The sequence below is a fragment of the Lissotriton helveticus genome, chromosome 6, assembly GCF_964261635.1.
Source record: "Lissotriton helveticus chromosome 6, aLisHel1.1, whole genome shotgun sequence".
Lineage (NCBI taxonomy): Eukaryota > Metazoa > Chordata > Amphibia > Caudata > Salamandridae > Lissotriton > Lissotriton helveticus.
The window spans coordinates 1,157,219,859-1,157,237,828 of NC_136067.1; the positions used below are offsets into that span (position 1 = coordinate 1,157,219,859).

Genomic DNA, 17,970 nt, shown 5'->3' on the forward strand with positions numbered 1-17,970 from the left:
TTTTTAGAGTCCTCCACGCACATCCTCAGTCAAGGTGCCCAATTGGCCGTTAGGAAACGAGTTCTGCTACTTGTATTCTTCATTTACCGAAGACAAATATCTTTTTTCTGTTAGCCAGTTACTCTCTGTTTCATTTTCCTCTCTTACTCAATGTTTGATGTCAACATAAGAAAACTCTTTCATTAAAGACATGTGAAAAAAATCCTTTTATTAAAGACGGGAGAAATAACAATAGACGAAATTGAGTTTCTCTGTAAATTCTCATTCCCGGGCACTGCTGTGGTGAGCTCTAAATATGTAAAATTCAACTGACAAATCATCAACTGTGTCTCTTTTGCCTTAAGGTATGCTACTACTGTAAAGATTCTCTCTCACTACTCTCTGGGATTGTCAAGCTAACTGGCCAACCCAGGGTTCAAATCAGCAATCACTGAAGTCAACATTACCTCAACTCAGTTCGAAAATAAAAGCGTATAAACATGATTATTTGCATGCAATGAAACTATTTTCTTTTACCCAGAAGTCGGCTGCCTACTTGTTCCAGGATGCCACAAAGGCATTGCTCCCAACGAGCGTGGCCCATCCCAAGGAAGCCTTCTGCTTCTGTAACTTGAAGGTGTTTTACAAAACTAAAAATGCGTGTTTTATCTTGCGAGGGTAAAGAATATTTGCTTGAAAAGGCTTCTGTCACTACCAAAACAGTATAGGCATTATTAATAACCATTTCCAATAATGCCACAATAACATACGGAAACATCGCATTAAAATCCCAATAAGTACCCCCATAAGAATATTCATATATTTATTAGCACTTTTTGCTTTATATGTCAATCACACTGCTGTGAAGCCGAAGAGAAAGAAATACAGCTTAAATTGAATCGAATAGAAAGACAAATCTTGCAGTACACAATCAAACACGGGTTTGCAGACATCAGCAAAGAAAAAAGCTCTTGGTGAATACTTGGGGGCATTTACAGGGCATTCAAATACGTGAATTTCTTGAAAGGACGGTCCTTTTGTTTTGCTAAACCAAAGCCAGCATGATGTCTCCCACTGTCCTCAGGCAAACAGCTGCTCAGTCTTTCTTTTGGTCTCCACATCTCTCGCCCCAGGCACTAGCCAGTTGTCATACCATTGTCATAACTTTCAAAGATGCAGGCTGAAATCTCCGAATCTTTTTCTTTAGAGCTTTTGAAGCTTTGATGCGATATATCTTTGGTTCTGGGAGAGGCTTGGTGGTAGGCTGGGCAATTGCTGGCAGTCTTGCAGGCGCCTCAGCCCAAACCAACTCATTAATGTCATCAGAGTCGAGCGTGAGGCTGCTGCCGCTACTGGCCACATCAGACTCACTTTGACTGGACTCGCTGTCCCCAAACCGGTTTGTGGTGTACTTGCTGACCTCATCTTCGCTGGTCTCGATGATGGTGGAGTGGAATAAAGAAGCACAGTCGGCTGAAAATTCAGACTCACTTTTTGCATAGGCACTAGGGTGGGGCAGGCTTGGTCTTGCCCTGAAGCTTACTGGGTAGAGGCCACCAGCTCTCCTGGTAGACTGCGTTGGTGGCCCTAAACCAGCTGCAAAGCCATGTTGAATGTTGGTAACATCGGCTTTTGTTGATATTTCAAATGTGGACTGCCACTTACGCGGCTTTCTCTTTGTGGTATTATCAATGTGCGTAGGTTTAAGCAAATGTATTTTATTAACTGGCGCTCTATAGGCTTCCGCTTTAGGAATGTCATGGGGGACTCTTCTTAAATGTACAGGTAACAAACTGGACTCTGAACGAGACCTTGCTGATACATCACCAATATACGTGGGTCTTCTGACCAGGCTTTTACCACTATGATTCCTCCTGGCAGGTGTCCACTTTGCAGCTGTAAGCTTGGTCACTGCTTTGAGTCCCTTTGGCCTTTCAAGGCCAGGCAAATGTTTCGTAGGACTCAACAATTTCCCGCTGTTTCTTCGTTTCACCTTCACGGCTTTCGCTTTAGAGCTTGAAACTATAGCTTTTAGATTTTGGGATTTTGCGGGCACAAACTGTGCATGCACAAAGTTAGTTTGTGCTTGAGGTTCTTGAACGACCTTTGCAGGCTTTAAGATGCAGTTTTTTTTGTTGCTCCTCCTGGATAAAATAATTTTGGCTGGTAAAGGTGATGGGTCCTGACAGGACTCCTCTGAACAAGCCTGTAAACTGGAGGAAGAACTTAGCTCAGAAAAATGCTCTCTAGGCTCCCTCGATACAAAACCACTTATTTTTGACCTTCCATCAAAACATTTATTAATATGCGTACTGGGGAGACTGAAAAGCTCTTCACTGTCTGTGCACGTTGCAAACTCTGGCTGATTTTCAGGTTCCACATCAACCCTCTCTTGTCTTAAATTATTGTAGATTGCTTTGTCTCCTTCAGAAGACCCCCCCTGTTTCGCCAACTGGCAACAGCTGTCCCTCTTTAACATATTGGCGGTGGGGTATATAGGAAGTCTTTGATGTTGCACACGTCTTTGGGTACTGTCCAGACCACTGCTGCAGGCATTTGCTTGGTTGCCGGTGGTTTTGTACCTGTGCAGTTCCAGAAGTTTCTTGATGTAACCCCCAGGCCTGGTTTCAGTGAGGGGCCTAATCCGAAGCGTCCCGTTTACCTTGAATGTACTGGGCTGAGCAGGCGGGCTGACTGCAGCAATGTCGTCAGTATCCCAGGATTCTCCAATCAAAGAAAAGAGCGGGCTTTGAAGTGCCACAGCATGAAGTGGACTTGGGTACGGATACACCTCACTACCCCTCCTAGGAATTAAATCGTTCTCGTATTTTGGGTCCACTACGTGATGCTGAATGCCACTCCCATGACATAAGGAGGACACGGATTTCAGATCCACAGTCTTGTGAAATCCTGGCTGCATTGCCACTATTCTCTCCACGTCACCTACGGAGGGTTAAAAGATGAGGTTATATTAGGTCACGACGGCCAACATTAATATAACAAGTTGCATAGAAAGACTTTTTTTGATAACTCAAAATGAACTAACAATATTATTTTATACTAATAAGCAATTGCATTTTACCATATATACACTATGTTTGGGTATTGACATCATTTATATACAACATGTCGACTTGTGGTTACAGTAGTAAGGAACTCAATAAACAAGTTAAGCATTCGTCTGCTGAAAAAAAATCACCCGAATTAGAGGCAAGAATAAGGGATGCTGGGAGGAGGCTCAGGAAAAGGTTTTCACAAAAATGTATTGAATGCCTCGAATGACCTCATAAAAAAGTGACGACGGGAAAAGCACTGGGTGTGCTATTGAAAAAAGCAGTGCTTTTGATAGAATGTCCTTCTACATACCCCCCCCCCAATCCATTGAAACATGCCACGGGTGTTTTGATGAAACAGGTTTTCTGCAGGTTTCAGCGCATGCGTTGCCCGTATTCTGACTACAAGGCACTGGTGTAATGGCTCTGAAATGCAGGGGCAGCTCCTCCGCTATGGTAGGGGCGGGCCATGTCGCATCAGCAGCAGGGGCAGGACGAGTTGTAGGCACTGAAAGAGCACATGCCCGTTTGGCTGGCCATCCGTGGCTAGCCAAACAGACATGCGCACTTGGATATCTCCAGGCTGTTCCTTGGAGTCATCCCCAGTGCTAAAAGGGCACCGGCTCACAGTCCCTGCTGGAGCGTGAGAATGACCCAATCCCAGCGCTGCTTTCATGTTGGGAGTATAGCATGAGGGCAGCGTTGGAATCGTGTGAGGAGTCTGGGAGCCTGTGCTCTGAGGATTAGAGCGCCAGGAGCAGACGAGCAGTGCGGAAGGAGAGCAGAAGATCGCGACGGCGACAGTGAAAGGTAAGTGTATTTTTTTTCTCACGCTGCCCCCCACCCCCACCGCCCAGGTCGTATTGGCAGTAGCCACCACTGCTGAAATGCCCAGAGCCCTGCTAATCAGGACTCAGTGTATGTGCTCTGACCCTTAAAATGGTACATGGTTGATTGGCTCATACCAACTTCTAAGTCTTCCAGGGGTACCCAGGGCCTGTATGTTAAAGTGTCACTTGTGGACTGCAGCACTAGTTGTGCCACCATGAGTATGACAATGTAAACATGTCTCCCAGACTGCCACTACAGACTGGTAGAGCAGTTTTATCTGCTAACTCGACTCTGTCATTTAAGGAAATGGCAAAGCCCAAACCTCCCTTTGTAACATATATAAGTCACCCCTCCAATAGACCTCATGAGTCCTAAGGCAAGGTGAAATATATGAAAAGTGAAAAGCCTTGATTTATTGTTTCTGTAAAAAGGTATATCTCTGGAACCCTCCAGTAGATCTTTTTCGTTTTGATGTCCATAAATGCATAAAAATGTAACCTATTTTTATAAATTGATGTCAGATTTCTTGAGAGTTGTGTATCTTTCTTTTTCAGTTGTTTTAGTGCTATTTAAGATCAAATGAAATCAATCTTTATTCGTTCGCAGTCACAACCATAACAGATAAAATCACAGTCAATTTATTTAGATACAATATCATAATAAATACAAATAAGAATTAGATAAAATCAAGTTTAAAACAGTATACTGTAAAAATATATCCACAGAATATCAATCTGGTCTTGATTGTTTTAACTTCAGGGCTGTCCGAAGAAAGGAGGTTACAGCAGAAAGGGTGTACTCATGTATGAGCATCACACAGGCTTGTGTAAAAAATGTCTTTCACTTTTAAAACAGTATACAGCGAAACATGTCCACAGAACATCAATCGGCTCTTGATTGTCTTGGACTCAGGGCTGACCGGAGAAATGAGGTTACAGCAGAAAGGGTGTACTCATTTGACAAAAGCTGCAGATGCATGAGCGCCACACGGGTTTGCATAAAATTCAAGTCTTTCAGGGGGGGGAAGGTGGCTGCAGGAACGGCTTTCTAGGCCGGGTAAAATATTTACAAAAAAACATAAAGTGCAGGGTGTCCTGTGGAGACCAACGGTTGCAGGCACAAGGCTCTTGCAAATTTGCTTGGGAACAGCCAAAAGGGGTGGGCAAGAGATGGTGAGCTGGTTAAACTGGGCCACCAGGAACCTGTCCCTTTCACTTGTAAGGAAAGAAAGGCTGATGAGAGGTGTTACCTCAAAACGGTCCCAATACGCTTGTTTCCGGTTCAAGTAAGACCTGACTTGGCAGTTCAGGCTGGACTGTTCCAATGAGGAAGAGGGGCAAGACTGATTTGCATATGAGTAGGTCTGAACTGGGATGAGGAAGTGAGCTAAAGAACGATGACGGATTCAACCCGGATCTGTGACTAGGGGTGAGTGTCTAAATAGTTTCAGTGCTCCGTCCATCAACTTCTTGTGTTTGTTTTGTTTGCCATAAGTTGGCAGGGTATGCCCAGACATGGGTCCCTTGCTCACTTTGCCACGGGATTCAAGCTAGCCTGGCTGATGAGGGGTGTTACCCTGAAATCGGTCCCAGGATGCTTGTTTGTGGCCCAGGGAAGACGTGGCTGAGCAGTTTGGGTTGGACTGTTCCCATGAGGAACAGGGTCAATTCTGATTTGCATATGGCTGGGTCTGAACTAGGATGGCGAAGTGAGCTTAAGAACGATGATGAATTCAACACAGATCAGTGATTAGGGTGAGTGCCTAAAAAGTGCCAATGCTCCATCCATCATCTCCTTGTGTTTGCATTGAAAAAGGTAACTCTCCATACCTTGCACAGTTTTCAGCAGTAAGCACCCCCTCACTGCAGGCTTCACAAGCTCAACGCTTTCACCATGAGAAAGGACATGCTTAAAGACAAGGCGCTTTACATACCTGTGCTCGCAAGGACTGAGCATGTAATGGTTGTGAAAGATGTCCACCCTACCTAACCTGGTAAATGACACACTTACATAAGAGATCCAGGGGTTTTTATATGCTTTGTCAAGTGACAAACAGTTGGTCAATATCAGACGATTTAGCTGGCCACCTTCCTTGGACCATATCTTAACCCAACACAACAAAAGCTTAACAGCCATCAAGTCAGCAATGTACTTGATGCCCAGGTCTTCGTGTACAGAAAAGGATGGAGTGCTCTGGGGTGCCCTCAAGATCCGCCTTAAGAACTTGTTTTGTGCAAGCTGTATCTTGTGCATGAGAGTGTACCCCAACACTTCACTTCCATATAAATCCTTAGAAAGACATTTAGAGTGATAAAGGTTTACTAACGCACTTGGCGACCAGGAACCCAGTCTCTTGACATAGCTAGCTAGGGCCCCTATTTACTTGTTCATCTAGCACACCTTTCCCTCTACCAAAGGCTTCCAGTTCAGTTTGGCGTCCAACAGCACTCCCAGGTAAGAAAAAGCAGGGACCTTTGCAAGCGTGTGTCTCCCCTCCTTAAACGTTTTAGACCTAGTTGACCGAGGGCCAACTTCCAGAAGGAGATTTTATGAAGTTCACTGTCAGGTTCAATCTTTCCATAAAAGAGAGAAACATGTCTATTAAAACCTGTAAATCCATTGCTGTGTGCGCTATAAGCACTGCATCATCTGCACACAGTAAGACTGAGAGTGAGGGCAATAGATAGATAGATAAATAGAGTGAGGGCGATCGATAGATAGATAGATAGAATGATGGCGATAGATAGAGTGAGTGCGATAGACAGATAGAGTGAGGGCGATAGACAGATAGATAGAGTGAGGGTGATAGATAGATAGAGTGAGGGCGATAGATAGACAGATAAATAGAGTGAGGGCGATGGATAGATAGAGTGAGGGAGATAGAAAGATAGATAGAGTGAGGGCGATAGATAGATAGATAGATAGATAGATAGATAGATAGATAGATAGATAGATAGATAGATAGATAGATCGAGTGAGGGCGATAGATAGCTAGAGGGCGATAGATAAATAGAGTGAGGGCGATAGATAGATAGATAGATAGATAGATAGATAGATAGATAGGATGAGGGCGATAGATAGAGTGAGCGCGATAGATAGATAGAGGGCGATAGATAGATAGAGGGCGATAGATAGATAGATAGATAGATAGATAGATAGATAGATAGATAGATAGATAGCGATAGATAGAGTGAGGGCGATAGATAGACAGACAGACAGACAGACAGACAGACAGACAGACAGACAGACAGACAGACAGACAGATAGATAGATAGATAGATAGATAGAGTGAGGCAGATAGATAAATAGATAGATTGATAGATAGATAGAGAGTGAGGGCGATAGATAGATGGAGTGAGGGCGATAGATAGAGTGAGGGCGATAGATAGATAGATAGATAGAGTGAGGGTGACAGATAGATAGAGTGAGGGCAATAGATAGATGTGTGTGGTTGTGTGTGGTAGTGTGTGTGTGTGGTTGTGTGTGTGTGTGGTTGTGTGTGTGGTTGGGTGTGGTTGTGTGTGTGGTTGGGTGTGATTGTGTGTGTGTATGGTTGTATGTGTGTGTGTGGTTGTAAGTGTGGCTGTGTGTGTGGTTGTGGTTGTGTGTGTGGTTGTGTGTTTGCGGTTGTGTGTGTGGTTGTGTGTGTGGTTGTGAGGGTGGTTGTGGGTGGGGGTGGGTGGTTATGTGTGTGTGTGTGGTTGTGTGTGGATGTGTGTGGTTGTGTGTGAGTTGTGTTTGTGTGTGAGTTGTGTTTGTGGTTGTGTGTGTGGTTGTATGTGCAGATCGGCACAGGAGAAGAGAACAGGGAGTTAGAGAAAGAGGCGGGTGGAAGAGAACAGCAGATTAGCACAGGAGAAGAGAACAGGGAGTTAAAGAAGGAGGCAGGTGGAAGAGAGCAGCAGATCAACACAGGAGAAGAGAACAGGGAGTTAAAGAAGGAGGTGGGGTGGAACAGAGCAGCACATCAGCACAGGAGAAGAGAACAGGGAGTTAAAGAAGGAGGCGGGTGGAAGAGAACAGCAGATCGGCACAGGAGAAGAGAAGAGAACCGAGAGCTAGAGAAGGAAGGGGTGGAAGAGAACAGCAGATCAGTACGGGAGAAGAGAAGAGAGCAGGGAATTAGAGAAGGAGGTGGGTGGAAGAAAGCAGCAGATCAGCACAGCAAAAGAGAACAGGGAGTTAAAGAAGGAGGCAGGTGGAAGAGAGCAGCAGATCAGCACAGATGAAGAGAACACAGAGTTAAAGAAGGAGGTGGGGTGGAAGAGAACAGCATATCAGCACAGGAGAAGAGAACAGGGAGTTAGAGAAGGAGGCGGGGTGAAAGAGAACAGCAGATCAGCACAGGAGAAGAGAAAAGGGAGTTAGAGAAGGAGGCGGATGGAAGATAGCAGAGAGATCATCACAGGAGAAGAGAACAGGGAGTTAGAGAAGGAGGTGGTGGAAGGGAACAGCAGATTAGCACAGGAGAAACAAACAGAGTTAAAGAAGGAGGCGGGTGGAAGAGAGCAGCAGATCAGCACAGGTGAAGAGAACATGGAGTTAAAGAAGGAGGTGGGGTGGAAGAGAGCAGCAGATCAGCACAGGAGAAGAGAACAGGGAGTTAAGGAAGGAGGCAGGTGGAAGAGAGCAGCAGATCAGCACAGGAGAAGAGAAGAGAACAGGGAGTTAGAGAAGGAGGCATGGTGGAAGAGAGCAGCAGATCAGCACTGGAGAAGAGAACAGGGAATTAGAGAAAGAGGTGGGTGGAAGAGAGGGAGGGCGATAGATAGAGGGAGGGAGGGCGATAAAGGGATGGCGATAGAGGGAGGGCGATAGATAGATAGAGGGAGGGGGATAGATAGAGGGAGGGAGGGCAATAGATAAATAGAGGGAGGGTGATAGATAGATAGATACACAGAGTGAGTGAGGGCGATAGATAGATAGAGTGAGGGAGGGCGATAGATAGATAGATAGAGTGAGGGAGGGCGATAGATAGATAGATAGATAGATAGATAGATAGATAGATAGATAGATAGATAGATAGATAGAGAGATAGATAGATAGAGTGAGGGAGGGCGATAGATAGATAGAGTGAGGGAGGGCGAAAGATAGATAGATAGAGTGAGGGAGGGCGATAGATAGATAGATAGATAGATAGATAGATAGATAGAGTGAGGGAGGGCGATAGATAGATAGAGTGAGGGAGGGCGATAGATAGATAGATAGATAGATAGATAGATAGATAGATAGAGTGAGGGAGGGCGATAGATAGATAGAGTGAGGGAGGGCGAAAGATAGATAGATAGAGTGAGGGAGGGCGATAGATAGATAGATAGATAGATAGAGTGAGGGAGGGCGATAGATAGATAGAGTGAGGGAGGACGATAGATAGATAGATACTCTACGACACTCAACTCTATTCCATTCTACACCACTCCACTCCACCCTGTGACATTCCACTCTAGTCCACTCCACTCTATGACATTCCACTCTACGAAACTCTACTCCACTCCACAACATTCTACTGCACTCTGTGCCACAGCACTCTATGCTACTCTGTCTCTCCAATCTAAGCCACTCCCCTCTGTGGCACTCTACTCCACTCTACTCCATGCTATGCCACTCAACTCTATGCCACTTCCTCCACTTCACACCACTCTCCTCTATGCCACTAACTTTTAGACATGCTGAACAGCAGCCACACGGGGGTACAGCATGGATAAAACATCTTGCCAAAGCCAGTAGCTCTCACAAAGCTTGTTCTGTGATTTAGGGAAACAACTTTCTCCAGGGGGAAAGAACAATGTGCATTGGCTCAGGTGAGTAGGAGCTCTTAAGACATGTATCTTCACATCCGCAGTAGTATGATTGGAAACATGCCTTTCCACAACTTTTCAGGTATATAACTAAGAAAGTTGCTGAATACCAAAAAATAAAGGTAAAACTACATTCAGCCACAGACAGACACCTGTATTTTTAACTTTTTTTTGTAAATAGGACCCAATAATGTAAAATTAAAATTCAGTTCTCAAAAGAACAAAACATTTGCATGGCATAATGTAGGACTTGCAGGGTCATATTTCACCACCATGCATGCTAACGCAAATACTGCATACCCCATCACCAGTTGGACAATTAATTTTCCAACTCTTAATGTTTTTGGGGTAGGAAAAAATCAAAGTCAATTTGTACGTTTTACACCCCTACTGGGATGCCCGTTTGAACATTACCATGGACTGTTAAACTGTGACAAAAGGTAGGGCATGGCCAGACTTAGCCAATCTACCAGTCTGCATTTTCCAGGCAGTCTGCAGGCTATGGGATGCTTTCAGAGTTGGATGGCCCCATTGTATTCACAATCTCTTGCAGTGTGGGCTAGTTTGAACATTACTGCGAGTGTGCTCCAGGTATCCAGGCCAGTCCAACTCTCCCAACAGAGCCATCTTTCTGGGAGATGGTTTTTGAAAAGGGGGCATGAGCTATAGAGACCCAGATCCTTGTCACAGACCCATTCACTCCCCCTGACCCGCACCTTGCATGATGCATGGAAAGTACAGTGTGAAAGCCCTTAACACCCATGTGATTGCTCCCTCCCCAGGTCCTAATAATAATAATAATCCACATTTGTAAAGCGCACAATCACCCGTAAGGGTCTCTAGGCGCTGGGGGCCGTCGGGAAGATTAAGCAAGCTATTGCCCAGAGTCACATGGTGCTGGGCTAACCTGCCGCCGGAGCCGGGGATCGAACCCTGATCCCCAGATTCCAGCGTCAGTCGCCCTGGCCGCGGCGCCACACCTCTCCCCTACAACCCTCCAGAGCTCACCTCTGGCATAAAAATTAATGATTACATTAGGAATCGAATGTAGTTCTTAGCAGGTGATGCTGTCTCCGTATCCAATTGCAGGAGTATGCTTTATGAATTGTACTATACTTTCCATAAATCTTTTATAGTGTGGCGACTGCACCTAAGGACATTCTTGTAGATAAAAAACACATTTTCCATTAAAAATCTTAGTTGCTACTCAAGACTGCACTGTGATTTTTAGAATCTAGTAATTAAACCAGTCACTTCATAGCGTATGTACTGAGTTAAGAAAAGAGAATATGACACTTGGAAGTTGGTCTTGGGGTAAAATGCCTAGTAGTAAAATTAGCTTAGTTTCAGAGGCACTGTGCATTGCAGAACAAAGTAGTAAATGAGGCCATGACTGGATCAGGTAAAATAAACAGAGGTAGAGCAACTAAATGCATGTAGTTAGTGCTAAACACATATAAAATGAGAATTAAATGCATAAACGGAACAATTGACAAAATATGTGAAGTAGAACGCTTGCAGTACTACTTCACACTCTCATATATGCCTTAACGAATTAGTTCCATAGTTTGGCTTATAGACGAGTATGGACATGGCTGTCATGAGTGTCAAAAGAGACCAATTCTTTCTGAAGTTGCTATTTGTATATTATATATTATACATTGTAATCCCTAGCTAGTTAAGAGCTTGCGGTTCCCAGATTGTGATAGTAAGCATGTGAGGGATGGGATAGAAGGGTCATACATTGCTAAGTTGATTCAGGAGACTGTAAATTTCCTATAGAGGTGACTGTACACCCGAACCATGGGGGCCTCACCTCCTTCATATTAGAGGAAACATGGGCAAGCTATTTAAAGTCCCACTTCAATAGCCAAAGTTTCATTGATTTAACGCCGGGGAAGAACAAAACAGCCAAGGATGCAGCTGATACCATCAATTGGAGCAGGGAAAGTGGTAGCTCCCCTCCTGTAAACCCCTAAGCAGGTTTATGTTTAAAGGCAATCAGTACATCTCAACCTGCTGGAGGAAAGCTACACAGCGACAAATGTTCACCCGCCACTGAACACCTCTCAATTAAAAAACAGATCAAGAAGGGAAAAAAGGGCGACTGTTTGGCTGTGGACTCAAATTGACCCGACTTTGCCTACTGTATTCTTGTGTGTGAATTTTAAGGAGCCATTTGGACCAGATCCCAAGCCTCCCTCCAGGGCACCCTGCTCGCCATGACGGGCAAGCCTGAGGGTGAAAAACGGAAAGTTAAGACCACTATCCGTGGAGGTTCAACCCAGACGAATGTCATGGATCGCTACACACTTTCTAAAGGATCCCCTGGTGGCGCACCTAAGGCCCGGGAGGAGGCTGTCGACGATCCTGCTGTATTGGCGGAATTAACGCTACAGGACGTGATGGGCGCCATTGCTGGTATTCAGTCTTCTATTGGCCAACAGTATGAAGCCCTGGCTCTGAAGTTGGACACGGTGGCTATTGATGTCAACCTCCTTCGAACTGATTTGGCCAAGACGAACGAGAAGGTGAAGTCATTGGACCTAAAGACATCCAGCCTTACCACAGATGTGTCCGACTTGCAAACAGAAGTGCGCAACCTTAGATCTGCTAATGGCTTTTTTGCTCGTCGCTTGGAGGATTTTGAAGGATGTGCACGGCGCAACAACGTGCGTATTATTGGGGTCCCAGAAGATTCTAGTTCACTCGCCACTGATCTTCGAGTGGAGGACCTCATTCTTAATCATCTTGCACCCAAGGGCCTGAGCAAATTCTTTGCCATAGAACGTGCGCACAGAGTGCCAGGGGGACAGGCGAAGCCCGGTTTTCCCCCCGTCCGATTATTGCACGGATCTTCAACTTCAGAGATCGCGACGCCATTCTGCAGGCGGCACGGACAAGCGGCCCTACGCAGTTCGAGAACGCTGCTGTGAACTTTTATCCGGACTTTTCTCAATCGGTCCAGAAACAACGAATGGGATTTCAAGGGGTGAAACGGCGACTAAGAGACATGGAACTAAAATACGCTATGTTATTTCCGGCCCGACTGCGTGTTGAATATGACAATCGAACATTCTTCTTTGTCAGGTCTGAGGAAGCGAGTGATTGGTTGGACACTTTGCCGGCTCGCCGTGCAGCCAAGAACATGCTGGGGGTGCTGAGGGGGGACTGATGGACCAAGAATGATTATGGTGCCTGTGTCCGGAACACTATTCAACGTGTCCAGCTGAGGCTCACTGACTTCCTTGATCATTCCATTCGTATCTTGGGAGGTAGCGGGGATGGCGGGACCCCTTTCCTCTTCTGGGGTTTTCTTTGTGTAGATTAGTTCTTTGTTTGTAATTGTTAGGGCGACAGGCACACTGCAAATTGGGGTGGCTTTTGAGTCGGTGCAGGGGTGCAGGGTGGGGGGGGGGAGTTGTGTTGGGAACCTTGGGGGGAGGGAGGGCCATGTTATGGGATTGTTTGTTTTTTCTTTTTTAAGGCAAGGTACTTTCATTATCTTTGACATTGGTGTGATGCTCGTTTTGCGATGGGAGTTCATTGTAGATCTGGATGGGGGTAGAGGGTATTATGCTGGAATGTGAATGGGTTGGGTGATCGGATAAAGAGAGGGGTGGTTATGCAGCTGTTGCGGCGCCTTTCGCCTGATGTCGTTTTGCTACAAGAGACACACTTGATAGGAAATACTTGTCCCGCTCTTAACAGACGGGGTTATCGTCTTGCTGCCCATTCTGGATTTACATCTAGTTCTAGAGGAGTGGGTATTTTGCTTAGGGTTTCCCTCCCCCTCGAGGTTGACGATGTGATCCTTGATGCCAGGGGTCGATATGTTGCACTTGTTGGGCGGTGGGAGGGAAAACCAATTTCGTTGGTGTCGGTGTATGTCCCTCCGGGCTTACAATCCATGACATTTACAGACCTGGGGCGGATGGTTCTGGGTCTCCCGGAGGGTGTTTTGATACTGGGTGGGGATTTTAACTCCGTCTTTTCTGGCAGAATAGACCGCTATCCGCCCCAAGATCTTCCTGCTGCGCAATCCTGGTTGGGTGACTTCCTGGAAACATTGGGACTTATAGATTGCTGGAGACTAATGCATCCAGAGCAAACACAGTTTACTTTCCATTCGGGAGCTCATGGTAGTCTTTCTAGATTGGATTATATCCTGATACCGGCTGCCCTGTCCCCTTCGATTGGAGAGATTAGACACTTAGCCCGGGGTATATCAGACCATTCCCCTATTTGGTTTCATTTTAATCTTAGCATCGGCACCGAAGGGAGGGTGGCCCCGATTAACCCCTGGTATCTTCTTAACCCTAAGACTCTGAATTGATTAAATCATTTGATCTGTATTTTACTGAGAATGCTGGTTCTGTATCCTCGCCTGTTTCGTTATGGGAAGCTTTTAAGACTGTGATCAGGGGACAGGCATTGTCTTTGGTGGGGTGTGCTAAGAAATGTAAGAATGAGGCAATTGTTCAGCTCGAGACTGAAATCACAGACCTGGAGACTGCATTGGACCGAGAGGTGTCTCGAGAAGCGTTACACGTCCTCCGCCTTAAACAATTAGAATATAAAACTTTGGTTACTGATGCGGCAAAGATGATGAGTAGGGAACAGCAGGGACGGCTATATGATGTGGGTGATAAGGCAGGAAAATTGATTGCCTGGCTGGACAGAAGGGAGAGAGCGAGTCGAGTGGTTCCGGTGATTGAGACATGCGGTGGTGTGCGTGTAACGGACCCTGTTGAAATTGTTGACCGCTTTGCTGATTATTTTCGAGAGGTCTATACCTCGGTGTCCGATAGGCCCGAGGAGGATTCGCAGTTGTTGCTTCGAGATATAGCACTTCCATGTTTGTCGGAATCGGATCGGGACTGTTTGGATGCCACGCCCTCGGTGGATGAGGTGGCTCTCGCGCTACGCTCCATTCGTTCCGGCAAGGCTCTGGGTCCCAATGGCCTTCCTGTTGAACTGTATAAATTACGCCCTGATACTCTAGCTCCCTATCTCCATGATATGTTTTTAGCTGCGCGAGACGGTGGCTCCATCCCCAGAGATCAGCGTCTTGCTACTATTGTGGTGATCCATAAGGAGGGTAAACCACGGGATCGCTGCTCGTCTTATAGACCCATTTCGCTATTAAATGCGGAGCCTAAGATCCTCGCCAAACTGCTTGCTAATCGTCTGATTACGGTTATTGGCGACCAGATTCATCCGGATCAATCGGGTTTTATCCCGCACCGTAACACGGCATTAAATTTACGACGTTTGCATGGTGTTCTCGCGAGGGCCCCGACGCTGCGTGAACCGGCCATCTTGGCGTCCTTGGACACCACGATGGCCTTTGATACAATCGAATGGTCTTATCTCTGGGCGGTACTCGCCAAATTTGGATTCGGCGCTGGTTTTATTGGTTGGGTCAAACTCCTGTATGAAACACCACTGGCACAGGTGGTGGTTAATCGCCGTGTCTCCGTGGCTTTTACTCTTGGGAGGGGCACGCGGCAGGGTTGTCCGTTGTCCCCGCTCCTCTTTGCTTTGGCGTTGGAGCCACTCGCCGCTTGGCTACGGTGGGAACCTTCGATGAAGGGTATACGCTGGACGCCGGAATTTGAAGATCGCATTTCCTTATACGCAGATGATATTTTATTGTACCTTACGTCTCCCCAAAAATCGCTCAACGTATTGTTTGACGTACTTAACTCCTTCGGGAAGAACCCGGGCCTTATCATTAATTGGTCGAAATCCTACATTTATGTACGTGCGGGTGATGTCCCTCGTTTGCCGCCGGGCTGTCCCATCCAGTTGTCGCAGTCTGGCTTTAAGTACTTGGGTGTGTTTATCTCGTTGGATCCGGCGGTTCGCTATGAACGCAATTTACTCCCCCCACTCCAAAGGTTGCGCTCCGATGTAGCGCGTTGGCGTAAATTACCGTTATCTCCCCTAGGGCATGCGGCCCTTTTTAAAATGATGTCCTTACCGCGGTTCCTATACGCACTTCAGAATAGTTTTGATGTCATCCCGTCGAAATATTTTCGGGAAGTAGAATCGTTGCAGAGGCAATTAATATGGGATGGACGTTCACGCATCGCTCTTCCAAAATTGACACTTCCCTGGTATGATGGCGGTATAGCGCTCCCGGATATTCGTAGGTATTATTGGGCCTCCCACCTTGCTGCCATCAACCCCGGGATGTATGGCCCGGCGTTGAATCCAGCATTTGAAATGGATAAGTGGCTGCTCCCGGGTGGTGATTACTACAGGACGCTCTATTCGGGACCCTCGCGTTCACAACTCTCGGGACCTACCGCTATAGCCATGCGGGTATGGCATAGCGCAACGGCGGCTATGGGCTGGAGTGATAAACTAACTGGTGCAACTCCGCTCTATGCCTCTGCGAAGTTGGGTGGCCTATGGAAGACGAAGGGATTTGATAAATGGGACACGATCGGTATTAGTAAGGTGCGTGATCTCTGGGTTAAGGGAGAGGTGAAGACCTTCTCGGATCTGCAAGTAGAATATAAGCTGAGTGACAGGGAAACATTTCGTTATGTCCAGGTACACCATGCTCTGAAATCTGTGTTGCCAGTGGGTAGTGATATTCCGGAATCCTCCCCCCTCGAAGATCGTACACTAGACGGTTATGTGCCAGACAGTACTATCTCATTGTTCTATAAGCAAATGATTAATGACCGATCGAGTCTGCTTGATCGCCTTCGTGAAGCTTGGATTGCTGATGGTATTGAACTGGATGATGAGGACTGGCAGTCCGCGATCTCCTCTCCCAGGGAGGTGGCGATTCCGGCCGCCTCCGTCTGGTCCAACTCAAGATCCTCCACAGAATCTATGTCACCGGTCCCCGTCTGATCCATATGGGCTACTCCACCGATGGCATGTGTAGGCGTGGGTGTGGTCTCCTTGGCACCTATCTCCATATCATATGGGAATGCCCTGAGGTGGTGCGATTTTGGAAACGTATACATGAGGTGATGGATGAAGTAACGGGTGGTGTGATGATGCCGGAAGCCCGACAATGTTTATTGAATGTGTGGGGTCCGAATGATTATGATGTGTCGCAGCTTCGGTGGGTGACTCTTGCCAATATGGTTGCGAAGAGGGATATTGCACAGTTGTGGGGGTCCCTGAGGCCGCCTACAGTGACTGCTTGGAAAGAGAGTCTGGACTGGTGCATGTTCAGAAAGAAGACAGTGTATATGGCAAGAGGCAGATCCAAAAAATGGGGGAATATTTGGAACCAGTGGAACTCATACCGTGGAGATATCTGTACGCCCCCACTCACTGAGATTCCTAGTCCTTCCCAGTCGCCCTGACCTACATTCCTTCTAGCTGTGGTATATTGTGCTGTTCATATGCAATTCTACCTTTGGCACCCACCCTCATCTGTATTCAAAACATCTTTTCTCCTGTTGTCATATATCTCCCGTCCGCCTTGAGCGCAGACCTAATGGCTGTATTATTGCTGTATTGCCTTGATTGTATGTTAGATGTGTTGTTTCCTTTTGTTTTATATAATAAAAAGTTACGAAAAAAAAAGAAGGGAAAAAAGAGAAAAAAGGAGGGAGCGCCAGGGCCGAACGGAATCCCACCAGCAGTGTTTAAGGAAAAGACAGAGGACTGGGCAAAAATACTCCACTCACTATTTCTGGAAGTACGACAGCTGGGCATCATTCCAGATTCAGGGAAAGGGTCGACAATCGTCCCAATCCACAAAACGGGCAGCAAGAATTTACCAGCTAATTATCGGTTAGTAGCCCTGATCGATAATGAAACCAAATACTTCGCGGGCACATTGCTGGAGGAGCTGTCAATCTGGTCAGAAAACAACAAAAGAATCCCGCTAAACCAGACAGGATTCCGAAAAAGCTCCGGCACAATAACTAATATCATGGCAATTTCACTGTTAATGGACATGGCAAAAATCAGGAAAACTCAGCTCCATGTCTGCTTTATTGACTATAGTGCCGCGTTTGACAATGTGGAGAGGCCCAAACTATGGTCTAAGTTAGCCAGATGGGGCATCCCCAACAACCTTCTATCAATGATCATGCTCCTACATTCCGACACCTGGGTTCAAGTCAAACTGGGCTCAGGAACGCATCTCTCAAGAAAAATCAAAACATCGAAAGGTCTCAAACAGGGCTGCATGCTGGCCCCCATGTTATTCAATCTATTCATGGCAGACCTAACCCTGGCACTCAATAACTGTAATACGCATGCACCCAGATTAGGGGGATCCCCAATATCTAATTCACTTTACGCGGACGACGTTGTCCTACTCAGCT

General features: G+C 46.3%; 1 protein-coding gene across 1 annotated transcript in view; it reads right to left on the reverse strand.

Moving 5' to 3' along the window:
- Window positions 1-227: 227 nt before the first annotated feature.
- Window positions 228-17,970, reverse strand: part of DACT2 (dishevelled binding antagonist of beta catenin 2) — a 109,067-nt gene continuing 91,324 nt past the window's right edge. Inside the window, exon 6 of the mRNA XM_078647861.1 lies at window positions 228-2,922. Coding sequence (XP_078503987.1) covers window positions 1,127-2,922 — 1,796 coding nt within the window. The 3' untranslated portion in view covers window positions 228-1,126. The remainder of the gene's footprint in view (window positions 2,923-17,970) is intronic.